General features: G+C 46.4%; 3 protein-coding genes across 4 annotated transcripts; 2 read left to right on the forward strand and 1 right to left on the reverse strand.

Annotated features, from left to right (window-relative positions):
- Positions 1 to 1,911: 1,911 nt before the first annotated feature.
- Positions 1,912 to 9,597, forward strand: LOC308404502 (protein FAM240B). Its single transcript, XM_080894573.1, has 3 exons — positions 1,912 to 1,950; positions 3,708 to 3,829; positions 8,937 to 9,597. The coding sequence occupies exons 2-3, from the start codon at positions 3,708 to 3,710 to the stop codon at positions 9,046 to 9,048; spliced, it is 234 nt and encodes a 77-aa protein (XP_080750699.1). The 5' UTR covers positions 1,912 to 1,950; the 3' UTR covers positions 9,049 to 9,597.
- Positions 9,598 to 9,993: 396 nt separating this feature from the next.
- Positions 9,994 to 18,722, reverse strand: nudt18 (nudix (nucleoside diphosphate linked moiety X)-type motif 18). The gene is made up of 7 exons (XM_080894167.1): positions 18,476 to 18,722; positions 18,215 to 18,387; positions 18,019 to 18,129; positions 14,064 to 14,166; positions 13,781 to 13,904; positions 12,562 to 12,686; positions 9,994 to 12,286 (listed from the first exon to the last, which is right to left on the reverse strand). The coding sequence occupies exons 2-7, from the start codon at positions 18,383 to 18,385 to the stop codon at positions 11,904 to 11,906; spliced, it is 1,017 nt and encodes a 338-aa protein (XP_080750293.1). The 5' UTR covers positions 18,386 to 18,387; positions 18,476 to 18,722; the 3' UTR covers positions 9,994 to 11,903.
- Positions 18,723 to 18,941: 219 nt separating this feature from the next.
- sdhaf1 (succinate dehydrogenase complex assembly factor 1) lies at positions 18,942 to 20,576 on the forward strand. Of its 2 annotated transcripts, none has more exons than XM_080894172.1 (2): positions 18,942 to 19,093; positions 19,972 to 20,576. In XM_080894172.1, the coding sequence occupies exon 2, from the start codon at positions 20,142 to 20,144 to the stop codon at positions 20,388 to 20,390; it is 249 nt and encodes an 82-aa protein (XP_080750298.1). In that variant the 5' UTR covers positions 18,942 to 19,093; positions 19,972 to 20,141; the 3' UTR covers positions 20,391 to 20,576. The 2 variants fall into 2 exon arrangements, with proteins under 2 accessions (XP_080750298.1, XP_080750299.1); XM_080894173.1 differs by lacking the exon at positions 18,942 to 19,093 and adding an exon at positions 19,109 to 19,837.
- The last annotated feature ends 2,215 nt before the right edge of the window (positions 20,577 to 22,791 follow it).

The raw sequence follows: 22,791 nt of genomic DNA on the forward strand, positions 1-22,791 counted from the left end.
CAGCAAGCCTGCACGCTGTACCCCCGTGGGTCACGCCCACCGCCAAATGTCACGGCGTGTGACCGAGACACGCCGACCAGTGTGACAAAACCGCAGCGAGAACACACGGCTCTTTAAAAGGTGATGACCAGACAACAAGGCCTCACAGAAACAGATATACAATCTACACACACACACAAAATGTGTTGTGAAGTTCATGGCATCATTGTAAAAGCAGATCACTTTCTGCTTGTGCACACACAGCATTCCTTCAAGGGATATATCTGTCTGCCACACACACAGACACACACACACACACACACACACACAGAGAGTTGTGAATTGTGCATGACATCATTATAAACACAGATCACTTCCAGGCTCGGTTTTCTTCCACTGAGTGAGTTACTGTTCCAGCACACCCTGTCATGTTTCCATCCACCCAGAGGACGTTAAATCCACTCACATCCATCCGTTGCACCCAGAAAAGTGTAACTACATCTGCTGCCTCATTAACTCCTGCCCCACCCTAAACCTGAGCTCGGCTGCAGTCAGCTCACAGTTAATGTCCTGAAATGGATGAAAACCTCAGTGTGGTTCAGTGCGGACAGGTGATGACAGGTCTGCAGGCCGCGTGCTGTCTGCAGCTTGTTTTGTGGTTTGGGTGAAGTTTAACAAGCTTTGCCTCCTTCCAGGATTTACTTTGGACCCGACTCTATCACCTGTCACTCCACTCAGTGTCACATCACAATGTGTTGTTGCTGGACAACAGAGCAAAATGAGTCAATTTTATAATTAAGGCTCTAACAATGGGCCATTCCCCTTCTGTTGGCCAGAGTCATGTGACTCTCTGGCTTTCTTTTGCAGCCACAAAAATGAGCAAAGTCAATGTGAGGTGATGGAGCGAGGTGCATGCAGGTCCTCCACACTTGAGTTCCTTCATTTTGTTTACAGCACTTTTATTCTTACTTTTTCAGTCTCTGATAGTGCTGAAACCTGCAGCAGTGAGTCAGTCCCCACAGCCGTTTACAGCCTGTGTTTGTGCTGTTGGAGCCTTTTGGAGCGTTTTTAATGACATCACATGACCAATAATGTGACTGCTGTGAGGTCACTGTGCTGACAGGCAGAATCAGCTTCACTGAGTGAAACTGGGATGTTATTTGAGTGTTACTAACAGTGTGGGGCGTGAGAGGCTACATGGATGACCAGCTGTTCATTGTAAAAGTACCATGTTTTTACCATGGACCCATTTAGCTACGCTAACCCTGGGCTGCTGATTGATGTTAATACCAACATAAGTGGGCTCTCATGCATGTTGACATTGCTGCAAACACACTGAACATGTAGAGATAATTAAGCCTGCCCAGTCCAGGAATTAACTCATGGAACAGTTAGACATTACAAACCAGCAGCGTATAATCATCATAACGAAGACTTTGTTTATTCGACTGCTGAACTATATCACAGTATTTGTCCCCCATTTGTCCTTCAGCTCTTAAACTAATGATTTTGGAAAAACCCAAATATGATGCAAGGACCCAGGAATGCATTATGTCAGTGTAAGGCCTCACAATGATATAAATACAGACACATGTGTGTGTGTGTGTGTGTGTGTGTGTGTGTGTGTGTGTGTTTAACACCCTGCAGCAGCATCGCATCACGCCCCGAGAGGGCTGAAATGTCAAACATGTGTTAACACCCAACTGTCTCTCTCACACACACACAGATACACACACACACACACACGTGCACAGATACACACACACACACACACGTGCACAGACACACACACTGATGTTTTGTCAGCATCGTAAAGGATTTACAGAAATCAAATCAGATGATGTGTGTGTGTGTGGGGGGGGGGGGGGTGTTATTACATAAAGGGTGTGACGGACGGCTCGTGTGTGTCCTGTGCAGAGGTGTGGGGGGAGAGACAGTGTTTGTCTGAAGCACCGTGAGCTCCGATCAAAGGTTTGTTCCATTTGCTTCAGTTCTTCTCAGCTTTAAACTTTCAGTAAAAATGCTTCAAAATTTTTATATTTTAAATTTTTAAGGTTTGAATTTGTAACCTTCAGTCCAGGAAAGAGTTTGTCTTTAGTTTTTAGTCCTGTTTAACTTCTGTTTGTGGTAAGGGAGGAAATACAGTTTTAAAAGTTTCAGCGTCTCGATAGATTAAAACTTGTTTGCTGCTCGGAAAAAGGAAACAGGGAGCAACTTCACAGTACTGACAATTTCTAGAGCCAAAACTTATTGATATTTCTGATTTTTGTCTATAATCTAATGTAATTGATGATGCAATGGTTGTTTTATTTTATATAAACTGCAGCTTGCTGTTTCTACAACACAACAAATTAACAAATTTCCCACACGCGGGACTAGTAAAGGTTATCTTATCTTATCTAACAATAACAACAAATGTGGTTGTTTGCTTTACCAGATTTTAACATAATGTGATTTTAAGAAATAGTTTGTCTGGTTTTGACGTCTTTTTATTTATCTAAAAAATTTGAAACTACTCCATTAGAGCAGCCAAAGAGGATACACAATGTTAGCTTACTCAAGGCTGCAGATCCTCTGCTTTATCCTGACTAATGTGCATATTTAGAGGCCCTTGTTCAGGTGTACACCACCTCTTGCCCTATGACAGCTGGGACAGGCTGGATGGATGTTATAATGCTACAGGCTTCATTAGCAGATGGATGACATCACAGCTGTTATGCCCACCTTACATACACACTGTGGGTGAAGCTCAGATTCAATTCAATTCAATTTTATTTACACAGCACCAAATCACAACAGTCACCTCAAGGTGCTTTATATTGTGAGGTAGATCCTACAATCATACATACAGAGAAAAACCCAACAATCATATGACCCCCTATGAGCAGCACTTTGGTGACAGTGGGAAGGAAAAACTCCCTTTGAACAGGAAGAAACCTCCGGCAGAACCAGGCTCAGGGAGGGGCGGGGCCATCTGCTGTGATTGGTTGGGGAGAGAGAAGGAAGACAGGATGAAGACATGCTGTGGAAGAGAGACAGAGGTTAATAACAGATATGATTCAATGCAGAGAGGTCTGTTAACACATAGTGAGTGAGAAAGGTGACTGGAAATGAAAAACTCAATGCATCATGGGAATCCCCGGCAGCCTACGTCTATTGCAGCATAACTAAGGGAGGATTCAGGGTCACCTGGTCCAGCCCTAACTATATGCTTTAGCAAAAAGGAAAGTTTGAAGCCTAATCTTGAAAGTAGAGATAGTGTCTGTCTCCTGAATCCAAACTGGAAGCTGGTTCCACAGAAGAGGGGCCTGAAAACTGAAGGCTCTGCCTCCCATTCTACTTTTAAATACTCTAGGAACAACAAGTAGGCCTGCAGAGCGAGAGCGAAGTGCTCTAATAGGGTGATATGGTACTACAAGGTCATTAAGATAAGATGGGGCCTGATTATTTAAGACCTTGTATGTGAGGAGCAGATTGAAACATGGTGAGATTAAAAGCTCCACCCTGACCGAGGAGAAGCAGGAGCTCATGCTCCATCCTGTGGGTTTGAAGGACTCACACTGCAGCAGGATAATGAACCCAAATACACCAAAGAAGACCGCAGAGTGCTGACATCATGGACCGAGTGGAAGAAGGGGTTAAAGGTCAACTATGTGCAGCGATGTGTTTCTATGGAGGTCAGAGGTCAGGCTGTTGACAGCGTGTGTGCTCCTGTCGTGCTGTTACAGATGAACCTGGCTCTGGTCCATGACAGAGAGCTCATTAAGACGTTCTGGGAGAGGAGGATCGAGACTCAGACTCAGCAAGCTGACAGCGAGGAGCAGAGGATGAGCCAGAGCGCACTCAAAAAGTGAGTGACGTCCTTCGGCCCAGCGGTCAACGCATAACATGTTTCTATAAAACTTCATGATGTGAGGCTCTGGTTAGCATTTAGTCAAAAACTGTGTCTAACCCAAGTTTAGTCATCTTCTTCTTCTTCAGTTTACTTTTAGTTTTGTAGTGTTGTATTGAAGGTCACACCTGTCTCCATCTTTGCGTACAGCTTCTTTTCTGTCATGAGGCTGGCAGAAAGGTTAAACATATCCAGACTTTCTTTGTGTTAGCTGGCTAAACGCAGTCAGCGATAATGGATATCACTCAGTGATGGTTGTCAGCGTTCCCTCTAAAGTACATGTGAGCTGCTAAACCGAGAGACAAACTGTGTCCAGGCTGTCCTGGGTCTGCCCGGCTCTCCTACTCATCAGTCAGTTATTTAATCAAGACGACAAAGGAGGCAAAGTGAGCTGAGACAGAGAGGGGCAGTTTGTTTTCCTCGCCAAAGAGACAACTGCAGGTCCGCTTGTGTTCAGATCTGAGCGGCTGATGGAAATAACTCCAGACTATGGTGATGTTTATGCACTGACTGCACAGTCAGGTCACAGTATGATGGACAGGCTTTCATCAGCTTGAGTTTGAGCAGATGGGTGAAACGTTGTGAGGGACCAGCGAGCGCTCGCTGCACGTGTTTTACTGCAGAGAAAAGTGAGACTCTTCAGCTGCTTGTTCCACCTGAGCACACGGACTGGCGTCCTCACGGGTTTCAGTTACTGTTATTCTGGTGGAAAGGTTTTTGGACTCTTCTGTTTTACAGGATGTGGCGTCCTTCATTTGTAATGTCACTGATCTTCAGTCTAAACGGTTTCGTTTTCATGGTTCGTTCCACTCTCAGCTTTAATTTCTTGCATTTTATTTGTCTCTGTGTGATTCGCTGATTATTCTGTGGTCTGGTTACCTGTCAGCACTCAGCCTGTCCTTTGTTCTCTGGGTGTAACTGGGTTTTATGGGACAGCTGGAGCTCCCTGCCCACTGAATGCTCTGCTGTCCTCAGACACACCCTGATAAACGTGCTGTTTGTAATTCACACACTGCGTCTCTCGTGGAGGCTTAAATTACAAACGCTTTCTTTCATCTGTTGAGGTCTTTGAGCCAGACGTCCGTTACCAAACTGAGCATGAATGCGGTTTCATTCGGTGAAGCCATGTGACCTTGTGGCAAATAGACGCATCTAAAAACAGATCCTCTCATTACAAACGGCCTCGTCTCTCGGCGAGCTGCAGGACATACCAACACAAACACACGAGCCTCTAACACCGTCTGGCTGCTAAAGGTGTCAGAGACGATGAGCACTAATGAGCGGAAACATGACCTCGCCTCACCGGGCTCTGAAGGAAGCAAAGGAAACAGGACGATGGCGGGCTGGAGTCTTCAAACCAACCGAGAGAGAGACAAGTTGTCTCCAGGCTGTCCTGGGTCTGCCCGGGTGTCCTTCTGATCAGTCCGTTGTTTAATCAAGACAACAAAGTGAGCTGAGACGGTGAGGGGCCGGAAAGCAAAATCCTCCATCGAACAAGAATCAGCACGGCTAACATCCTGCACAGCTCACACACAGGTGTGACACAAACTGGGAGCAGGTTCAAAACAGGAAGCAACTAACACAACACACCTGGTGGAAGGAGGTAAGAGTGAGCACGGTGACGCAGACTCAGCGAGAAGGTCAGAACAGGTCAGTGCTGCCACTGATGGAGGAGCCTCCTGCCCCGGTCCTGCTGCTCTTTTGATTTATCTTATATCCTCTTATTAAACTTGACCTCCTGATGTTACATCAGCTATTAGCCCTATCCGCCTTAACCCCTCTCACTCATCTTCCTCCCCCCTTAACCTCAGTTCATCTCACGTAATCCCTCTGCTATCCATTACCCTGTATCCTAATCCCCCACCTATCACTACCGTGTATCTCCTAATCCTTCGGCTATCTATTACCATGCACCCCCCGACTCCACAGCTATCTGGCTCCCCGCTGCCTCTAACCCCGACTCTAGTCCGCGCTAATTGTGTACGTTATGTGTGATCCGAGCAGGGGCTGGAAAAATGTGCTGCGAAGCACCGAGGTGATAATCTCGGAGCGATGAGTGACGGAGGCCGGCCGCGAGCACAGACACAGCAGCTGAATTTAGAAGATATTCTGATATTAATAATCATCTAACGGATGCTTCGGTCTGTGCATCTGCGTCGCTGAAGCCAAAACTAATTTTGTTTCATGAAAGGACATCGACGTGAAGCTCAGCACGCTCAGTTTCTGCTTTTCTCAATGAGCTGCAGCGAGTCCATCAGTGAGGATCTGTGGGGGCTTTTCTCTGCTGACGTGTCCACAGTGTGAGGCCAGAGTGTCCTGATATTAGTGTTAGCTCCACAGCTCCATGGAGCATAAAAATACATATGAGTGCATAATTACAAGAGCTAAACTTATCTATAATTAAATCAAGTTATATTGTTCCTCCACACTCGTTTAATAGATTCATTTATTTTCAAAACATCTGCATTTAAAAAAACATTCATTCATGAAAACTGAAAGAAAACTTGGATCAGATTAAACACAGTGATGAGCCATGAACCCGTGACATCATCACAGCTCCTCCACAGCTTCAGGAGCTCAGATATAAGGCGGCACCTCTTTAGACGGTGCTCCTCCACCCCTCGCCTGCAGCTCAAACACCAAACAAGTAAAACTAAATTTAAAGTTCAGGTAGAAGCTGAGGAGTCGTAGCGTTAGCAGGAGGAGAGGTTGTAACAGTAAAACACACAGAGGTCATCGCAGGCGTGGACGTGCTGGACTAGCACAGGAGAGCAGAGCGAGACACGCCCCGTTCATGGAAGGGTATTTCAGTGCCGAAGAACTTTTATCCAAACCTTCACACTCACGCTCTGATGGAGGCACCTGAGGGTGGAGTGTTTGCCCAAGGACACTTCAACATGCAGCTGGAGGATCCAGGGACTGAACCACAAACCCTGTGGTTAGTAGACCCACTGCAGTGGGAGCAGAAGCTGCAGAAATGGGAGGAGTTACAGACGCTGTGGTAGTGTTTATGTCTAAGTCTAAGCAGAGGGTGTAGCAGTAGTAGAGGAGCCTGAATGGCCACAGTCATAGCAGCAGATGTTGTAGAAGAAGCAGCTCATCAACAGCACAGGAAGTGGCTGCAGTCATATTAATTATATTTAGCAGAGGAGGAGAAAAATGCTGAACGTGACTCTCTGGCTTCTCTAAATCATTTCGTTTTGTTCCTGATCAGCTGACAGGTTAGCTTCATCCTGCAGGTCCTCGCTGCAGATCCCAGACCTTAGCCTGGCTGATTATAATTTAGCTGCACCTCTGCACCGCCTCCTGCACCGCTGCGTCACACTGGTGATTCAGGACCCACAACTTTGAGGTTCGTGGTGATCTCAGAGTGAAGCACATGCAAACAGCCGGTGCAGAACAAGAGGTGCACCAGGAGACGACCTGAAGAGGACATCTGCCAATCATAGTGAGACACTCAGTGATGTCACTGTGGTGCAGTACTGAGCCTGGAGCAATGACCCCACATGTTTTGGTGAAAATGTGTGAAACTGGTTCTGGATGAGTCGCTGGCACTTCTGTGGATAAGAGACATCATAGTGGCGGTGCTCAGCACGCTGAAAGGAGAAATGCTAACCTAAACCAGTGAGCCGGGCTGGACTTGAATCACTCTGATGCTGCTTCAGCAACACCTTTGTGTCAGATGAAGGTCTTAAAGCGTTGGTCAAGTCAAGTATTTATTTATTGTCATTGTCAAGAACAATGAAATTGCGTTTGGGGCTTCCATACAACCCGTAAAAAAATCTCGCATCTCGCTCCTCTGCTCCTGGTGCAGAGGAGCGAGATGCCTACCTGTCCGTCTGTCTGCCTCGGCTGACATCAGGAAGATTATCAGGACAAATGGAATAATCCGAAAAACTTGACAGGAAGGCGACAAAGAGCTGGTGAGGACAGCTGATGGCGAGGGTTGGGTTACACTCAAACATGTGACGCCTCACAGACGAATGTCTGTTATTTCTTTGCCTTTGTGTCCTGGAGTCGCTTCCTGTCTGCCGCACGTTTGTGCACCTGTGGTTGTGAAGCCTTTCAGTGACATAACGTACACCCTGACCCCTCAAACAGCCTCTGTCCTCAGGTGTGTCCCAAAGGAAGGACCAGAAAAAAGTTTGGACTGGCAGGCTGGCAACTTGTGATGATTTGACCTCTCCACCATCTTTAAGGAGAAACGCCTTCTTCCTACAGACAGCAGCCAATAACATCCCATCAGTGACATCAGCAGCCAATAACATCCCATCAGTGACATCAGCAGCCAATAACATCCGGTCAGAGAGTTGAATCGGACGCGGTGCAGCTCAGTTTCTTTGGCACAGAGCAGTGTTCCAGTAGTTTCTGTCAATAAAGATGAAAACTGCAGCACAGAGAATGAAAACAGATGCAGAAGCAACAAAACCTGAGCAGAAATACTGTTTGAACTTATTTAGATGAAACCTTCAGAGGTCATTCAGGTGAAATCGTATCTGTGAGCACTGTAAGGGAAGTCAAGTACTGAGACTGAAGGTGAAGGATTTGTCTGTGACGTGCAGCCAAACAGAAGAAGAAGAAAGCAGCACGAGGTGTTCTTTCTTCATCGAGCCTCACAGAGACAGGCGAGCACGCTCGTGGGTGTTGGTGAAATAAAAGCGCTGATGCGACAGCGATAACGCCGCAGCTGTCACCAGGACACCAGATCTGCTGCAGACTCAGAGCTCATTAAGCTCTGAAGCTCTGACCTCAGCACTGCTGCACGCCACCGACCACCTCCAGGCATCGCTGTTACGATCAGATCCTCTTAAAATACTGTTAATGAATATGATGACGCTCACCCTGACACGGTAGCTTTAAGGCCGGAACCATAAGAACGAAAACCGAAAGCTGAAGCAGGTGGTTTATAAAAGGTCACAAACCTGCGTGACCTTTGTAGGTCTGCAGAACCACTGCTGAGCACGTGCAGTGTGTGTAACAGCAAGATGGGGGTGGAGTTTGACTACATGGTGTCATGTGATGCGCTGGCATGATGTAATGTAACCGTCCTTCCTGTGTGTTTCAGGCTGAGGGGGGAGTGGCTGGTCCGTCTGGAGAACCGAACCAAACACCTGAAGAACCTCAATGACAACTACATGAGGAAGATGAAGATGGAGCCGTCAGCTGACCAGACCTGAGCCCCCGATAACTCGCCGTAGAGCTGCTGAGCCAACAACCGCGTCTCCTCCTGCTGCTGTGTGAGAGAAATAAAGAGCTGGAAAATAGACACGTCTGTGATTCATTCAGAGTCAGAGTTTGAACGTTCTGTTTTATTTCCTGCATCTCAAACACATCAGTGCATCAGAGCCAGCAGTGTCAGGCTGTGCTGATTCTGCAGCAGGTGTAAAGATCACTGAGACTCACTCTGAAGCCTCTGACCGCCAACATGGCGCCATCTGCTGGACAAACAGGAACAAACCTCGAGGAGGGGCTGAACGTTCAGTCCAGTAAAGGTGGGAACATGAAGGAGTTTCCGACGCCGGCCACATGCAGCGTGTGAACCAATAAATAATCTATAAGTGACCATTAGTGACAAAACCATCAGTCCCCTTCAACACCAGCAAACAGCAGAGCTGGGTCAGTGTTTGGAACGTAACTGAAATAAAAACAACTATTAAATATTTTAAATTCACTCTTCAGTCATTTCAAGTTTTCTCACAGCAGCTTCACAAATACAAACTTTTTAAGTTTTCAGTTGTTTTTCTACAGAAGCATAAAAAAGTTAATTTTATGAATTATTCTCTGCAGAATTTAAGACTTTGGCCACCAGGGGGCGTTGTTTCTGTTTAACATATGTTTAGGAAGTCATAGTGACTTTTTCCCCACCAGTGTTTTTTTTCTTTATTTTGGAAACTTTAGACTTATTTATAAACACATATATTTAAAAATAATGACAATAATAATTTCTGCTTTTTTCTCTTTCCAGCAGTGCAGCATGCAGGGGGGGCTTTAAGGGGGCCCCAGCTGTACCACACAGCTTTAGTTATTAAATACGTCGCACATGTAGATAATGATATGAACATACTCATGAACGACGTTATTATAGAATAATCCAACCCAGCTGTGAAGTGATTTTGATTTGATTTGATATACCTTTATTAGTCCCACAAGGGGAAATTTCATAAGGCTGCCGACCTATTGCCCTCCGACCACACATACATTACACAAACATCACATGGGGAAGACAGGACAGAGAGGTATAACAATGGAAAAAGCACCAGATGAGGAAAGATAAGGAGAAAAAAATATGTGTGTATGTTGTGGTTTTGTTTTTATTTATTTATTTAATTTTATTATTTATTTATTTATTTATTTATTTATTTATTTTTGCTCACGGTGCATCGTGTAAAACCGGTTAAAACCAATAAATAAATGTTTAAAAAAAAGAAAAAAAATAACTCCCCCCAGACTGAGCTCCAACAGGGAGATCAGTTTGAGAACAGAAAAAACACCTCTGCACATGAAAAAACTCTTAATACACCAAAGAAACACATGACAAGCAACAGGGGGGGTAAAGGTGAGAGACCGCCGACTTAGACAGTACATCCGGGCCTGCGTGCGCTGGTCTCCTTGATCCCCGTCAGCATCGGAAGGGAATAAGCGTCGAAGGCGTTTGGAAAGGGAGGGGGCATGAGTGTGTGCATATCAGTGTGTGTGTGTGTGTGTGTCCATAGTTCAGCTGAGACAGTGTCCTCCTCCCTGCCAGGCTAACTAAACAGTCTTCCAGCCAACCCAGGTGGCCTTACATGGAATGGGAAGAACAGACTCAACACAGTCGTTATCAGGGTGTTGTTGTTCAGCTCCAGCCTTGAGACCGCAGCTGGCGCCAAAGGGGTATCCGCATGAAGTGATGGTGCTTTTACTTTAGTGCGAACAACTCATATGAATTTCAAAGCAGTTGTACAGTCCAACACTGGTCTCTCAATCTCCCGTTGGAGAGCTGCGAGCTTCGCCATACTTGCGTTCTGTGATGTTGTCATTTCTTGTCCTCAAGGAGCCGATTCTGCTCTTGCTCTTGACGAAGGCGGTCGCACTTTTCTCCTCTCCTCCTCCTCTCCCTTATCTTCCCTGCTTAGCCTCTTGTGTCCTTGTCTAGTCTCGTGTTTTTTGTATTAATTTTCCCTGGAAAACTGAGAACTCACGACCGCAGTGAGCTTCTCCAAGATGTATCCAGTCTGCAGTCAGAGATCTTATTCTGAGTATCCACAGCAGCCGTAGCCTCTCCAAGATCTTATCTGTGCTGACTCAATGAGCCCATTTTGAGAAACTCACTCCTCTCCCACCGTTTCAATCCCAGCGGGCAGCCTTGTGGGGGTTTGAACAGCCGGTTCCGCTTTCTTAATTCTGCGATAAGTCAGGGCCAAGCCAGCTCCGATCAGCCAGAACCCTGTTACCATGGTTCCCAATAGGTAGATATCTTCAGCACTCAGGCTCACCCGAGCCCAGACTTCTCGTTGAGAAAGGGGTGTCGATTGCATTTAGCGACCAGTTGATCAAATCCATAATTCTCTTTTAGGTTTTAGAGAACAGACTGTGAGAGAGTGTTCAGGGAAAAGTAATACAAAAACCACGAGACTAGACAAGGACACAAGAGGCTAAGCAGGGAAGATAAGGGAGAGGAGGAGGAGGAGAAAAGTGCGACCGCCTTCGTCAAGAGCAGCGAGCAGATGATCAGCTTCTCCACAGGTCAGTGAGCGATGCTGGACATGTCCTTAATCAGCTGAAGACAGAATTTCACAACAAATCAGTAACTCGTAATCTACATGATAGAGGACCAGTAAGGCTCTGAGGTCCCTCCCCCCACCCTGGACCGCCCCCGACGACCCCGGGAGCTCCAGTCTGGGGGCGGTCGGAGTGATTCCCTGACAGTCATCATCTTTCATTTTATTGCTGCAGTTACTGGCATAGATTGCCTTTCAGAATAAAACCTAAAACTTCTCGTTCTTGTCAAAGAGTACAGTTGGTGTCGTCCCTGTACGCCCAGCGCCGGCGGTCAGTACAGGCTGTGGATCGGTACCAGGGCGGCGTTTCTGGTTTTCTCCAGCAGTTTCTCCCTCAGCGTTTGTTTCTGGACTTCATGCCAGACGTAGCGAGGGTGCTCCACACGCGGAGGCTGCCCCGTCGGTGTCCACTCCACCTTGCGCCCGTCCTCATCGCGCTGGACGTGGTCAGGCGTCAGCGCCACCAGTGTGTTGAAGCACACGCCGTCCGTCTTGCCATTCTGTCGGCCGTTGTGCTGCAGACTGAGCACGCCCAGCGTGTTGACATCATGGTCGTAGTAAGCCGACTGCATGGCTTCCTGCACCACCATGTTGGCCGCCCAGGTCACCGCGTGGGTCCTCACCGCCGCCGCTGTTGGGAGGTGGGGCTCCGGGGCTGCCAGCAAAAAAATCACGTCTGTAATATTCTGGATATTTATCATTGAGGTATTTATATATATTAGGACTGTTTCTTATATTTGTAACTTTCTAATATATTGCATTATTTAATTTAGTTCAGTCTGTTACTGAGGCTCAGGGTCCTACTTAATTACAGGTTATTTAGGAAGATGTCACACTTAAAACACTTTAACTCGGCCGTGTTTTCAGGAAAAAAGCCAAACTGTAGAGTGCGTGAAGTTTTCTGTCAGTGCTAACGAGTGAGTTTGGTACCTCTGATGAGCAGAACCCAGATGTGCTCCTCAGCACCGACGAAGACCAACATGAGTCTCTGCACCACGTGACGGCAGCTCAGGTCTAAGGGTAGCGTGACAGGATGGCAGGGACTCAGACGGTACCTGAAGGCAGCACGGCAGGAAAGTCAGGAGTCGCCACGTCAACATTGTACAGATCAAAAAGAGGCTGAACAACTCAGATAAAGGAAGTTTTTAAACACACTGAGGTTAATTATGGAGTTCCACAGGGTTCAGTGCTAGGACCAATTCTGTTTACATTATACATGCTTCCCTTAGGCAGCATCATTAGAAGACATAGCATACATTTACACTGCTATGCAGATGACACCCAGCTCTATCTGTCCATGAAGCCAGATAACACACACCAATGAGTTAAACTGCAGGAATGTCTTAAAGACATAAAGACCTGGATGGCTGCTAACTTTCTGCTTCTTAATTCAGATCAAACTGAGGTTATTGTACTCGGCCCTGAAAAGCTTAGAAATATGGTATCTAAGCAGATTCTTACTCTGGATGGCATTACCTTGGCCTCCAGTAACACTGTGAGGAACCTTGGAGTCATTTTTGACCAGGACATGTCCTTCAACGCACATATTAAACAAATATGTAAGACTGCTTTCTTCCATTTGTGCAACATCTCTAAAGTTAGAAATATCCTGTCTCAGAGTGACGCTGAAAAACTAGTTCATGCATTTATTACTTCCAGGCTGGACGACTGTAATTCATTATTATCAGGAAGTCCTAAAAACTCCCTGAAAAGCCTTCAGCTGATCCAAAATGCTGCAGCAAGAGTCCTGACAGGGACTAGAAAGAGAGAGCAGATTTCTCCTGTTTTGGCTTCCTGTTAAATCCAGAATTCAAAATCCTGCTCCTCACATACAAGGTCTTAAATAATCAGGCCCCATCTTATCTTAATGACCTTGTAGTACCATATCACCCTATTAGAGCACTTCGCTCTCGCTCTGCAGGCCTACTTGTTGTTCCTAGAGTATTTAAAAGTAGAATGGGAGGCAGAGCCTTCAGTTTTCAGGCCCCTCTTCTGTGGAACCAGCTTCCAGTTTGGATTCAGGAGACAGACACTATCTTTTAAGTGCACTGGTACTCCATAAATAAAACTGATGTGAATTTAAAGTGATGCTGCAGGTTAATCGATAACTAAACTCAACTCTGTGGTGTGTTTCGCTGAGTTTACATACTTCAGTCCAGATTCGATGAGGCGGAGGATGTCCCGCCCTCTGAGTTGGAGCTCTGAATGTCTGTCCCACCACGAGGCCTGAAGAGACTCCTGATCTGCTGCTGACAGACTCTTTAAACTTCCCCCTGACAGAAGAGGAGAGACACGCTCCTTAAACTCTGCTGCCCTTCATGTGATACACATATTCACCCAGCTTCCTCAAACCAGACAAAGCTAACGATGCGTTCAGGGGCTCGGAGTAAAAAGGTCACCCTTCAACACTAATAAAGTGTGTGACCTCTGACCTGTGACCTTGGCCAGGAAGATGAAACGGATCCACTGAGGTCCCTGCTCCTGGATGAGCAGCAAAGTGACTGGCTCACTTTCAAACCCCGCCTCCTCCTTCACCTGCAGACAAAGAGAGCCGCAGCTGATGGAAGACAAAGCCAGGCTTTCTCTGCATGAGCTGGTTCAACAAAACCTGAAACCCAGATCAAAGACATCCCAGCGCTGCTCATCAGCTTTTTATCTGAGTACCCTCACACAAAGAGGTGCGTTTGATGCATCACTCAACACTTCTTCTAAAGACCAACCAAGCAGCTCGCTCTTCAGTCAGAGGAGCAGCAATAAGCAAGACTGCTGTTTGTAGCAGGGTGGTGATCACAGAGAGGACGGAGATCCTTTCACAGCATTACGTCCTCCTGAGCCGAGTCTGGGATGGAAAGCACGAAGTTCTGTGCAGGCCGGCTCGGACTGCTGCGCCTGTGATCCGACACGGATAGCAGGAAAAGTGTGACACTGAATTTATAGCTGAAGCAAACATCTCACAAAGCTGCTGCTCAACACAGGGCAGCTTTAAATACTGCAGCAGAAATCAGAGGCAACCTGGAAACTCATCAATGTGCAGTCCCTTCTAATGATGGCCTTTAAAAAAACTACACATTTAATTTAAGTTCCATAAAGCTTCATGTCATCTCCCAAATATCATCTTTAATGAAAGAAAACACTGAAACGGACTTCCGATTTGAACGTCACTGTGATGGCAGCACCTCGAGGTGAATAAAGAAGGGGGTGAGCGAAATACACCAAACCAATACTCGGAGGTGGCAATGAAGTGGTAGTTTAACGGTGGGAAAATAATGATAGCTTCCAGGCTGATACCTTTCTCCTCTCACTGCAAACCTGCTGCCGCACACTGTGAATCAACCCCAGCAGGCAACGGCTGAAATATGGCTGACTTGGACACTGTTACAGGAAATAAAAGACTTTCGCCAAGAAAACAGTGCACAACTGGGGAGATCAAGGAAGAAATCCTAAAGGTGAGCGCCAGACTGGACGAGGCTGAGGGCAGGATCGAGAACACCGAGGTCGCCATGATTGAAAAAATAAAGCTACAGGTGAAGGTTGTAACAACCCTTATTGTGTTATCGCACCACTAGGGGGGTTGCCCTACTATTGTAGTAGTTGGGGGAGTCTCCTAGTGGGTGTGTGAGTATAGCGTGGCAGCCATTACATGCTGCTCGTGTTCTGCTCTCAGGACAGACCTCACCATTGTAACGGCCTGGCGCCGGGATTACCGATCCCCGCACATGTATGTACGGACAGAGTAGAGCCGTGGAGACCTGGCTTGTATGGTCTTATGTTGCTGACAATGAATAAAGGTCTGTTCTTTAATTTAACTGACTGGCTTCGAGTTATCCGGCTAACCTCCACACCTCATGCCCGCTGGACCTGCTAGCCGCTCCTTCCTCGCCAGACTGCTGTTACAAGGTGGAGGATAAACTGACAGACCTACAGAGCCGTACAGGAAGAGAGAACAAATGCATTTCTGCTGTACCCGAGACAGCAGAGCGGGCTCTACAACAGTGAGTGAGTTTGTTGAGAAGTTTCCGCGGGAAGGCCTGGGGCCGTCCAAAGATGAACTTGACGTACGCATCGAACGGGCGCACCACCCCCAGGCGACGCTCCCCTGCGATCTATTATTGTGAAATTCCTCAGCTTCAAAACAAAGGAACTTCTGCTTCGTACGGCATGGCAGAACAGAGGATTTACCTCCAACCAAGTGAGCTTGGACCCTGACTAACCCCCCGATTCTAAAAAAACCAAGAGAATACGCCAACGTGTGCGAGACCCTGAAAGAGCAGCAGATCCCCTCCAGCTTAGCTAAGGTGAAATATACCGATAAACAAAGATTTACGACACGGCAGTGGAAGCCAATAAGTACATGTCCAGTAGAAGCTACGCTGTGAAGCTCGTTTAATCAGCAGAAACAGCTTGTTTACAGAACCATCAGTGGATCAGGCAGAGACAGTAAGAACAGCAGGAGGGGACCAGAGATTAGCACTGTTCACCGACGACCTACTACATCCTGTCCCACACAGGCACTCCCCAAAATCATGGAAATGCTCTCAGAGTTTCTCGGGATACAAGGTTAATGTAAACAAAACGCAGGTACTAACTCTAAACTACGATCCACCAATCGAAATGAAGAATCACTGTAAATGGAAATGGGACGCAGGTAGCATTAGGTACGTAGGGGGGTAATACATCGTGACGTCACCAAAATGTTTGATGCCAACTATGGTCCTGTGAATGAATCCATAAAATCTGATATACAAAGATGGGATCCCTAATTTCCCTCGGGATTAATAAAGTATTCTGATTCTGATTCTGAATCCCATCCCTTTATTGGACCTACACTCTAGGATTGAAGCCATTAGATTAAACATGCTGTATTTGTTTCGGTCGCTACAGATTCCCACACCACAAAAACAGTTTGTGGAGTGGGATAGACTGCTGTCAAAATACATTTGGAAAGGGAACAAAGCCAGAGTTAAATATAAAACCCTCTAAGTCTATGAGAGTATTACTGTGCAGCTCAGTTAAGGCCATTGATATGTCTCTGTTGTTTAGATTACACTGTGGGATGGAAAGATCTGGAAGGAACAAATGTTAAAGTAATACCAGCTACAGCTTTAATATCAGACACAAAGCTACAGAACAAAACAAACCTGCCAGATGAACCAACACTACGAGTAATGATATCTGCTTGGAGTGAAGCAATAAGAATTTGTGGTTTGGAAATGCCTCTAAAGTCTTTAGATAGTGCGTATATGACTCAGACTTTACCCTGAATCAGTGCGATAAGAGCTTCAAGAACTGGAGTCCAACAGGCCTAACCAATTATTATCATCTGTCCGCAAGGGGGCATTTCAAAGCTTTGAAACCTTAATAATGCGAAGCTAACTTGGCTGCCCCACTACCCCCAACCCAAGTTCTTACGGGTTTTATATTTCAACTATAAGTTTACAAATCTGAAAGCAAAAGCAATGTAGAGAGTCATACTACTGTTATGTTCAATGTACTTTCTTAATAAAAGAGTTAAAAAGACAAGAAAACACTGAAACCCCAAAACCTGCAGTTCCTCTAATGTCCACCTGGGGCTCCACAAAGTCTCTGATTATGAATTTTCAGACATTTTATTGACATACAAAAAAAAAAAAACATGTTCACACAGGTGACATAACACTGAGGTTAAAGCCAGATCACTCCTCCTCCTCGCCTCCTGATGTCTGCAAAGCAGTGTTGTTTTGTCAGGGCAAGCAAGGAGGGCAGTGCTTACCCAATGAAAAAACAAACTGTTATTTCAGTATTTTGACTTTTTCAACCTTAAGTGATCGTATTTGGTCAAGTGGGAGGAGTTAATTAATGCTACATATCTTGGTTAGAAAGTTGGGAAGCTGCATTCACAGACCTTATGCAAACATCACACAAACACATATCTGCTAATCAGTGCTCAGTAATATCTGAACTGTAGCTCCGCCTCCTCGGATGCTCTGTTTCTACAGTGACATCACAGCAGGCATATTATTGGTCACATGATGTCGTTAAAACGCTCCAAAAGGCTCCGACAGCACAAACACGGTCCAGAGGTCCAGTTCAGGGACTCCCATTAGTTAAGGTGAAGCCTAGCACAGCTAGCTGCTACAGCCACCTGTACCACCATCTACCTGTCAGTCAAAGAGGCCACGCCCCTATTAATGCAAATTTTAAGCCTTAATACAATTTGAACAGGTGAGTAATAGAAACGCTCTTCCGCATACAGCTGTTATGAAGGAGTATATGATCCACAGAGACCAAACTGTTTGTGTATCAGGCTGTAAACAGGTTTGTTTTAACATGGGAGTCTATGGGGACTGACTCACTGCTCCCCCTGCTGGACGCTGGAGGAGCTGCAGCTTCAGGCTCCTCCTCACTCACCTCCCTCTTCATTGCCTCCTCCAGGCTCTCTCCCACCTCCACCCTCCCAGCAGGAAGATACCACTGTTTGTAACAGTCCGGTTTGGCCTCCTGGACCATCAGCACCTCCTCCTGAAGGAGTGTTAATTAATTAAATAATTGATCATTTAAGGGTATTGATGAGACTGAGTGGCTACCTGTGGTGACCTCTGTTCACCTTTTCATTGAAGATGACAGCACAGACGATGTAGGTGACGTTCTTCCTCAGAGTGGCGGGTTTGCTCTGCTCCAGGCCCACATCACACACAGTGACCTCTGACCCCTGCCCACTCAGCAGCCTCTCCACCTGCTCCTCCACCTGCTGCTGTTCCTCAGCTGTCATCTCCATGTCTGTAAGAGGAAGAACAGAGAGCGTCTTCATCAGCTAAAAAAACACCTCAAAGCTCGAGGCTGTGACTGCAAGCGCGCAGAGGCTCACCTGTGATCCAGGTGTGGTGTTTCTGGTCTCTACCAGGTGTGACAGAAGCTGGGAGAGCTTCCTCTCTTACTGTCGGATCTGAATCCTGAAAACTGTAGTTCACTAAAAGTACTTCGTTACTTTCTCCGCAGGTACCGGCGTCATAAATCACGGAAGCCTTCCCCCGGAAACAGATGCCGGTGATAAAAGCACGAGCCCAACTGCTTCAGCTCGCCTGTTTTGACATTTGACTCCAGAAGGTGACACCGGAAGTGCTACTAATCTTCCTGTTCCGCGCCGCCGCAGTAAGAGCTTTTAACCCACTCGAACACCCCCCACGGGCGATTTGGACGGTACAAATTAAGATGAATACATCAGAAGGTAACTGAGCTCTAACCAATCAGGAGCAGCGTTCTTAAAACGGGTATTAGCTTTTATTTGTCTGTGCGCGTGCTTTATTGTGAAAATCTGACCCGGAAATCACGTGTTTTGTAGTTTGTCCTGGTCATTGCGACTCAGGCCGGTGTTATAACGCAATAAGGTCACAGAGAGCCGGGAGACGTACCTGTGACGGTGGAATAGGACAAACAGGTGAAGCAGCGGAGCCGGTCCGAACCGGTCCGAGCGGAACTCCGTCAGGTAAACAGGAAGTTGAACTGATCGCTCTCGCTGATCAATCCTGAGGTCCAGCAGCCGGCTGTGGGTTACTTTCATAAGCCACAGCTGCTGGTAATACTGCGTGTAGTACTATAATATAAGTAATGCTAATACTACTGTATGTGTTACTGTAAAAACTGTTACTCAGGAGGGTCAAAGGATCCAGTCAGAATCCAAAGATCAATTATTTATGTTATTTTAGCTGAAATGTGTTTTAGTGAGAGACACACCTAAACGCTGTTGTTGTTATAACGTGTGCCGGGTGAGCTCAGTTATCACAGAAAACAATCAGTGATGAGAAAATCAGCAGAGGCGGGGGGTAAAAAAGGACGGAGGAAGAATCTTTACTGAAATAAAAACGTGCTTTTACGTCGACACCTGTGTGCACAGTCGGGGCTCGCGTGCACGTTCATGCTTGTGCGGGAATATGAAACACACATGAGTTAAAGATCAGACCACATTAATGGAAACAGAGAGACACAAACACGTGTTCCTTCATCAGAACTCCAGTGAATGCATTCGAAATAAAAACAAGCAGGTAGAAGGAGAACATTTGTTATATTCAGTCTGGCTCAGGGGGAACTGTGCTGCTGTTGACCGGAGGAGAGGAGGAGAGGAGGAAGGCATGCTAGGAGGCAGACAGAGAGAACGTGAGCTAAAGAAGGATTATTTTGAACTTTGACTGATGCAAAGCTGTTCTTGCAGGATATAAATATGGAGCTGCAGGTGAGCAGACGCCTTCTGTTGTGTCTTCAAGGTGTCAGTTTTCTCCTGTGAGAGAATAAAATCAGCGACCGTGACGCGATGAACCTTCCTGAACGCTGTTTTGTTGTTCGGTTCTCTTTGTGTTCTTCCTGCAGGCAAAGGTCTTCTTTAAGACCCTGAATGAGAAGAAACAGGTGAAGCTGAGCCTCGTGGTGTGTTCAGAGTGGGCGTGTGAGGGAGCGCAGCTGGAGACACGCCGGTGTTGGAGCGTCATGTGTGCATAGCTGCTCTCTGATTGGACTCTTGTCTCTGCTGACTCGGTCTGATGTTGCGGCACAGTAAGCTGCAGAAGCAGGTCCTCGCTCTGTACCGGCAGTTCCTGCGAGCCGGGCAGGACAAACCGGGCTTCCTCCCCCGAATCCGCGACGAGTTCCGAGAGAACTCCCGCATCAAGAAGACGGACGTGATGCACATTGAGTATTTATACCGACGGGGCCAGCGGCAGCTGGAGCAGCTGAGGAACGCCAACACCAAACAGCTGGGCTCCTTCTCCAAACCCAAAGAGCGCGGCTGAAACCGCGTGACCTCCGAAAGACGCCGGCACCGTCAAACTGCTGCCATTGTGCTCAGGAGACGGGCTGTGAAGGTCGCAGCAGCGATACAAGCTGCCGTGAAACAAATGTTGACAGTAATGAATTTATCTGCTGTCTGGAACAATAAAATGTGTCTGTGAGGCTTCATGTCTCCCTCTGAAATATCATTCATATTGTTTTCATGCGTCTGCACTGCATTCTGGGTAAATGAAGAGTGATGTGACTATTTTTTTCAGGCATTACAAAGAAAATTAAAAAGTTTGTTTGTTTGTTTCCAAGGAAACTGAAACGAGGGAAACCTCGTGTTTCAGTTTTTACACAGGAAATTATTTAAAGGAGCTTAAATGGAGTCAGAGCAGGAGTGGGTTTAAAAAATCCGTCGATTTTAGTTTGAATAAAGTGAAATCGATTCATTAGAATCGATTTTTAAATATAAATGTATTTTGCCAGAAACGCCAGAATCTCACAAAACTATTTCAGCAACCAGCAAACAGCCGAAACAGTAAATGAGAGCAGAAACATGTAAACACAGAGTGTGGATCGTTCACCCGACGTCACGGACTCACCGTCAGGGCTGAAGAGCGAAAGCTCAGTGATTCTGATGCTGCAGGTTTTCTCTCTCCAACCAAAATTCTCTGAACCTGCGGCAAACGAAGGTCCAAACTACGCTTCACGCTTGATAAACATCGTCATGAACTCGCTCTGACTTTGGCTTTTACTTCCTGCACAGCTCTCTCAGTGTCCTCAGACACCAGTTTACCATCAAATCTCTGTTTTCTGCATTATTCTCTGCTTATCACGCAGCAGTGCTGCGGTGTTCAGCGCTGTCGGCCTCTGACAACAATGCCTCATTTCTGCCGTTCAAACCGAAGAAATGTAAACTTTTACAAATGATTGCTCAGCTGTGTCTGTAATCAAACCTCTGTAACTTTGCTCTGCTTCACTTCAGCAGCATCAGGTCATGTTCACATGTTGATTCATGGTTTTCTTCTGTTTTGGATCGACTGCAGTATTTTTTTAAGGTTATCTGTAGACTTGATGTCTCGAGACCACTTTTACGTGGTCTCCGTCTTGTCTCCGTCTTGTCTCGGTCTCGCCGTCTCAGATCGACATAGTGGTCGGGAGATCTGGAGTCAACAGTTTCCATGACACACACCGTAACGTTCGATGATGTGTCATTTCAAAAGCATCAGCTCTAAGGCTACGTTCACACTGCAGGTCTTAATGCTCAATTCCGATTTTTTGATCAAATCCGATTTTTTTGTCTCCTCGTTCACACTACAAATAAAATGCGACAGCAAACGCGCTCTAGTGTGAACGCTCAAAGCGGCCCGCATGCGCAAAAGAAGATGTCACACACAACGCGCTCTGTTTAGACCCAGAGCAACAGTATTGTTTGACTGATGGCCCTTAATATAAAGACTTCGGTCTTCACGTTTCCCAATTTTTGCTTTAAGTTATTTTGTTATTTACATAATAATGTAAATAACCTAATAATGATCCTTATTGCCGTTTAAGAGAGGAGCGGTGCTTCAAAGGATAGCTGCAGATTTCTGTCAGAATCTGCAGATTATACAGAACAAAGAAAATGTTTACGTTGTCTTCCCAACAGTTTCACTGACATCTACACTGGATGGCCAGGAAGCGTTCGCGATGTCTTCTCGGGCGCTTCTCTGGCGCTGATAATTGGCTTCAGTCTTGTGTCGGTGACGTAAAAGGCGGATTTAATGCGACTTGACCGTTCAAACAGCAGTCGCTTTCTAAAACATCGGATATGTATCGGATTCAGTACCACATACGAAAGTGACCCAGATCGGATTTGAAAATATCGGATTTGCGCCGTTCACACTGTCATAGCATGATCGGATATGGGTCGCATAGGGTCAAAAAATCGGATTTGATGCGCTTTCGCCTGCAGTGTGAACGTAGCCTAAGAGCCGTGCTTACAGAGCGCTTTGTAGTGAATCAGACTCGACTCCCACTGAGCGAGAGCCGCTCCTCACTTAATTTCCTTTGGCTGCTCAGCTCTCACACAGGGGCTCAGCTATGCTCCAATCCCTCCATATTGTGGCCAATCACATGCGAGGATATAGGATAATATCATTGTGTGAAAAACAGAGAGGGTGAGAGTCACGTGGAGCGTGCGTCTGTCCTCTCAGTGAGTGAGAGACAGCGGTGAGGAGGGCTGTGCATCGCAAAAACACATAATATGCCCGACACCCGTAAACGAAGCAGCATCTGGCTGCAGTTTAAGGACTTTTTGGTCTCGGTCTTGACTACAAGTCTAGCTATCTGCTATAAAACGCCAGGCCAGGAAAATCTGCTTCATGATTTTCTGTTTTATCCTCAGTTCCTTTGACACAAAGGCCTCTGCTGTGATGC

This window comes from Rhamphochromis sp. 'chilingali' (assembly GCF_963969265.1).
Source record: "Rhamphochromis sp. 'chilingali' genome assembly, chromosome: 10".
Classification (NCBI taxonomy): domain Eukaryota; kingdom Metazoa; phylum Chordata; class Actinopteri; order Cichliformes; family Cichlidae; genus Rhamphochromis; species Rhamphochromis sp. 'chilingali'.

Excerpts from the sequence above, each read along its gene's own strand:
- nudt18 (XM_080894167.1), bottom strand. The coding sequence starts at position 18,385 with ATGGAGATGACAGCTGAGGAACAGCAGCAGGTGGAGGAGCAGGTGGAG. Across the intron at positions 14,167-18,018 it reads AGGAGGCAATGAAGAGGGAG|GTGAAGGAGGAGGCGGGGTT; the intron begins GTGAGTGAGGAG and ends CTTTGTCTGCAG. Across the intron at positions 12,287-12,561 it reads CTGGGTTCTGCTCATCAGAG|CCCCGGAGCCCCACCTCCCA; the intron begins GTACCAAACTCA and ends TTTTGCTGGCAG.
- sdhaf1 (XM_080894172.1), top strand. The coding sequence starts at position 20,142 with ATGTTGCGGCACAGTAAGCTGCAGAAGCAGGTCCTCGCTCTGTACCGG.
- LOC308404502 (XM_080894573.1), top strand. The coding sequence starts at position 3,708 with ATGAACCTGGCTCTGGTCCATGACAGAGAGCTCATTAAGACGTTCTGG. Across the intron at positions 3,830-8,936 it reads AGCCAGAGCGCACTCAAAAA|GCTGAGGGGGGAGTGGCTGG; the intron begins GTGAGTGACGTC and ends TGTGTGTTTCAG.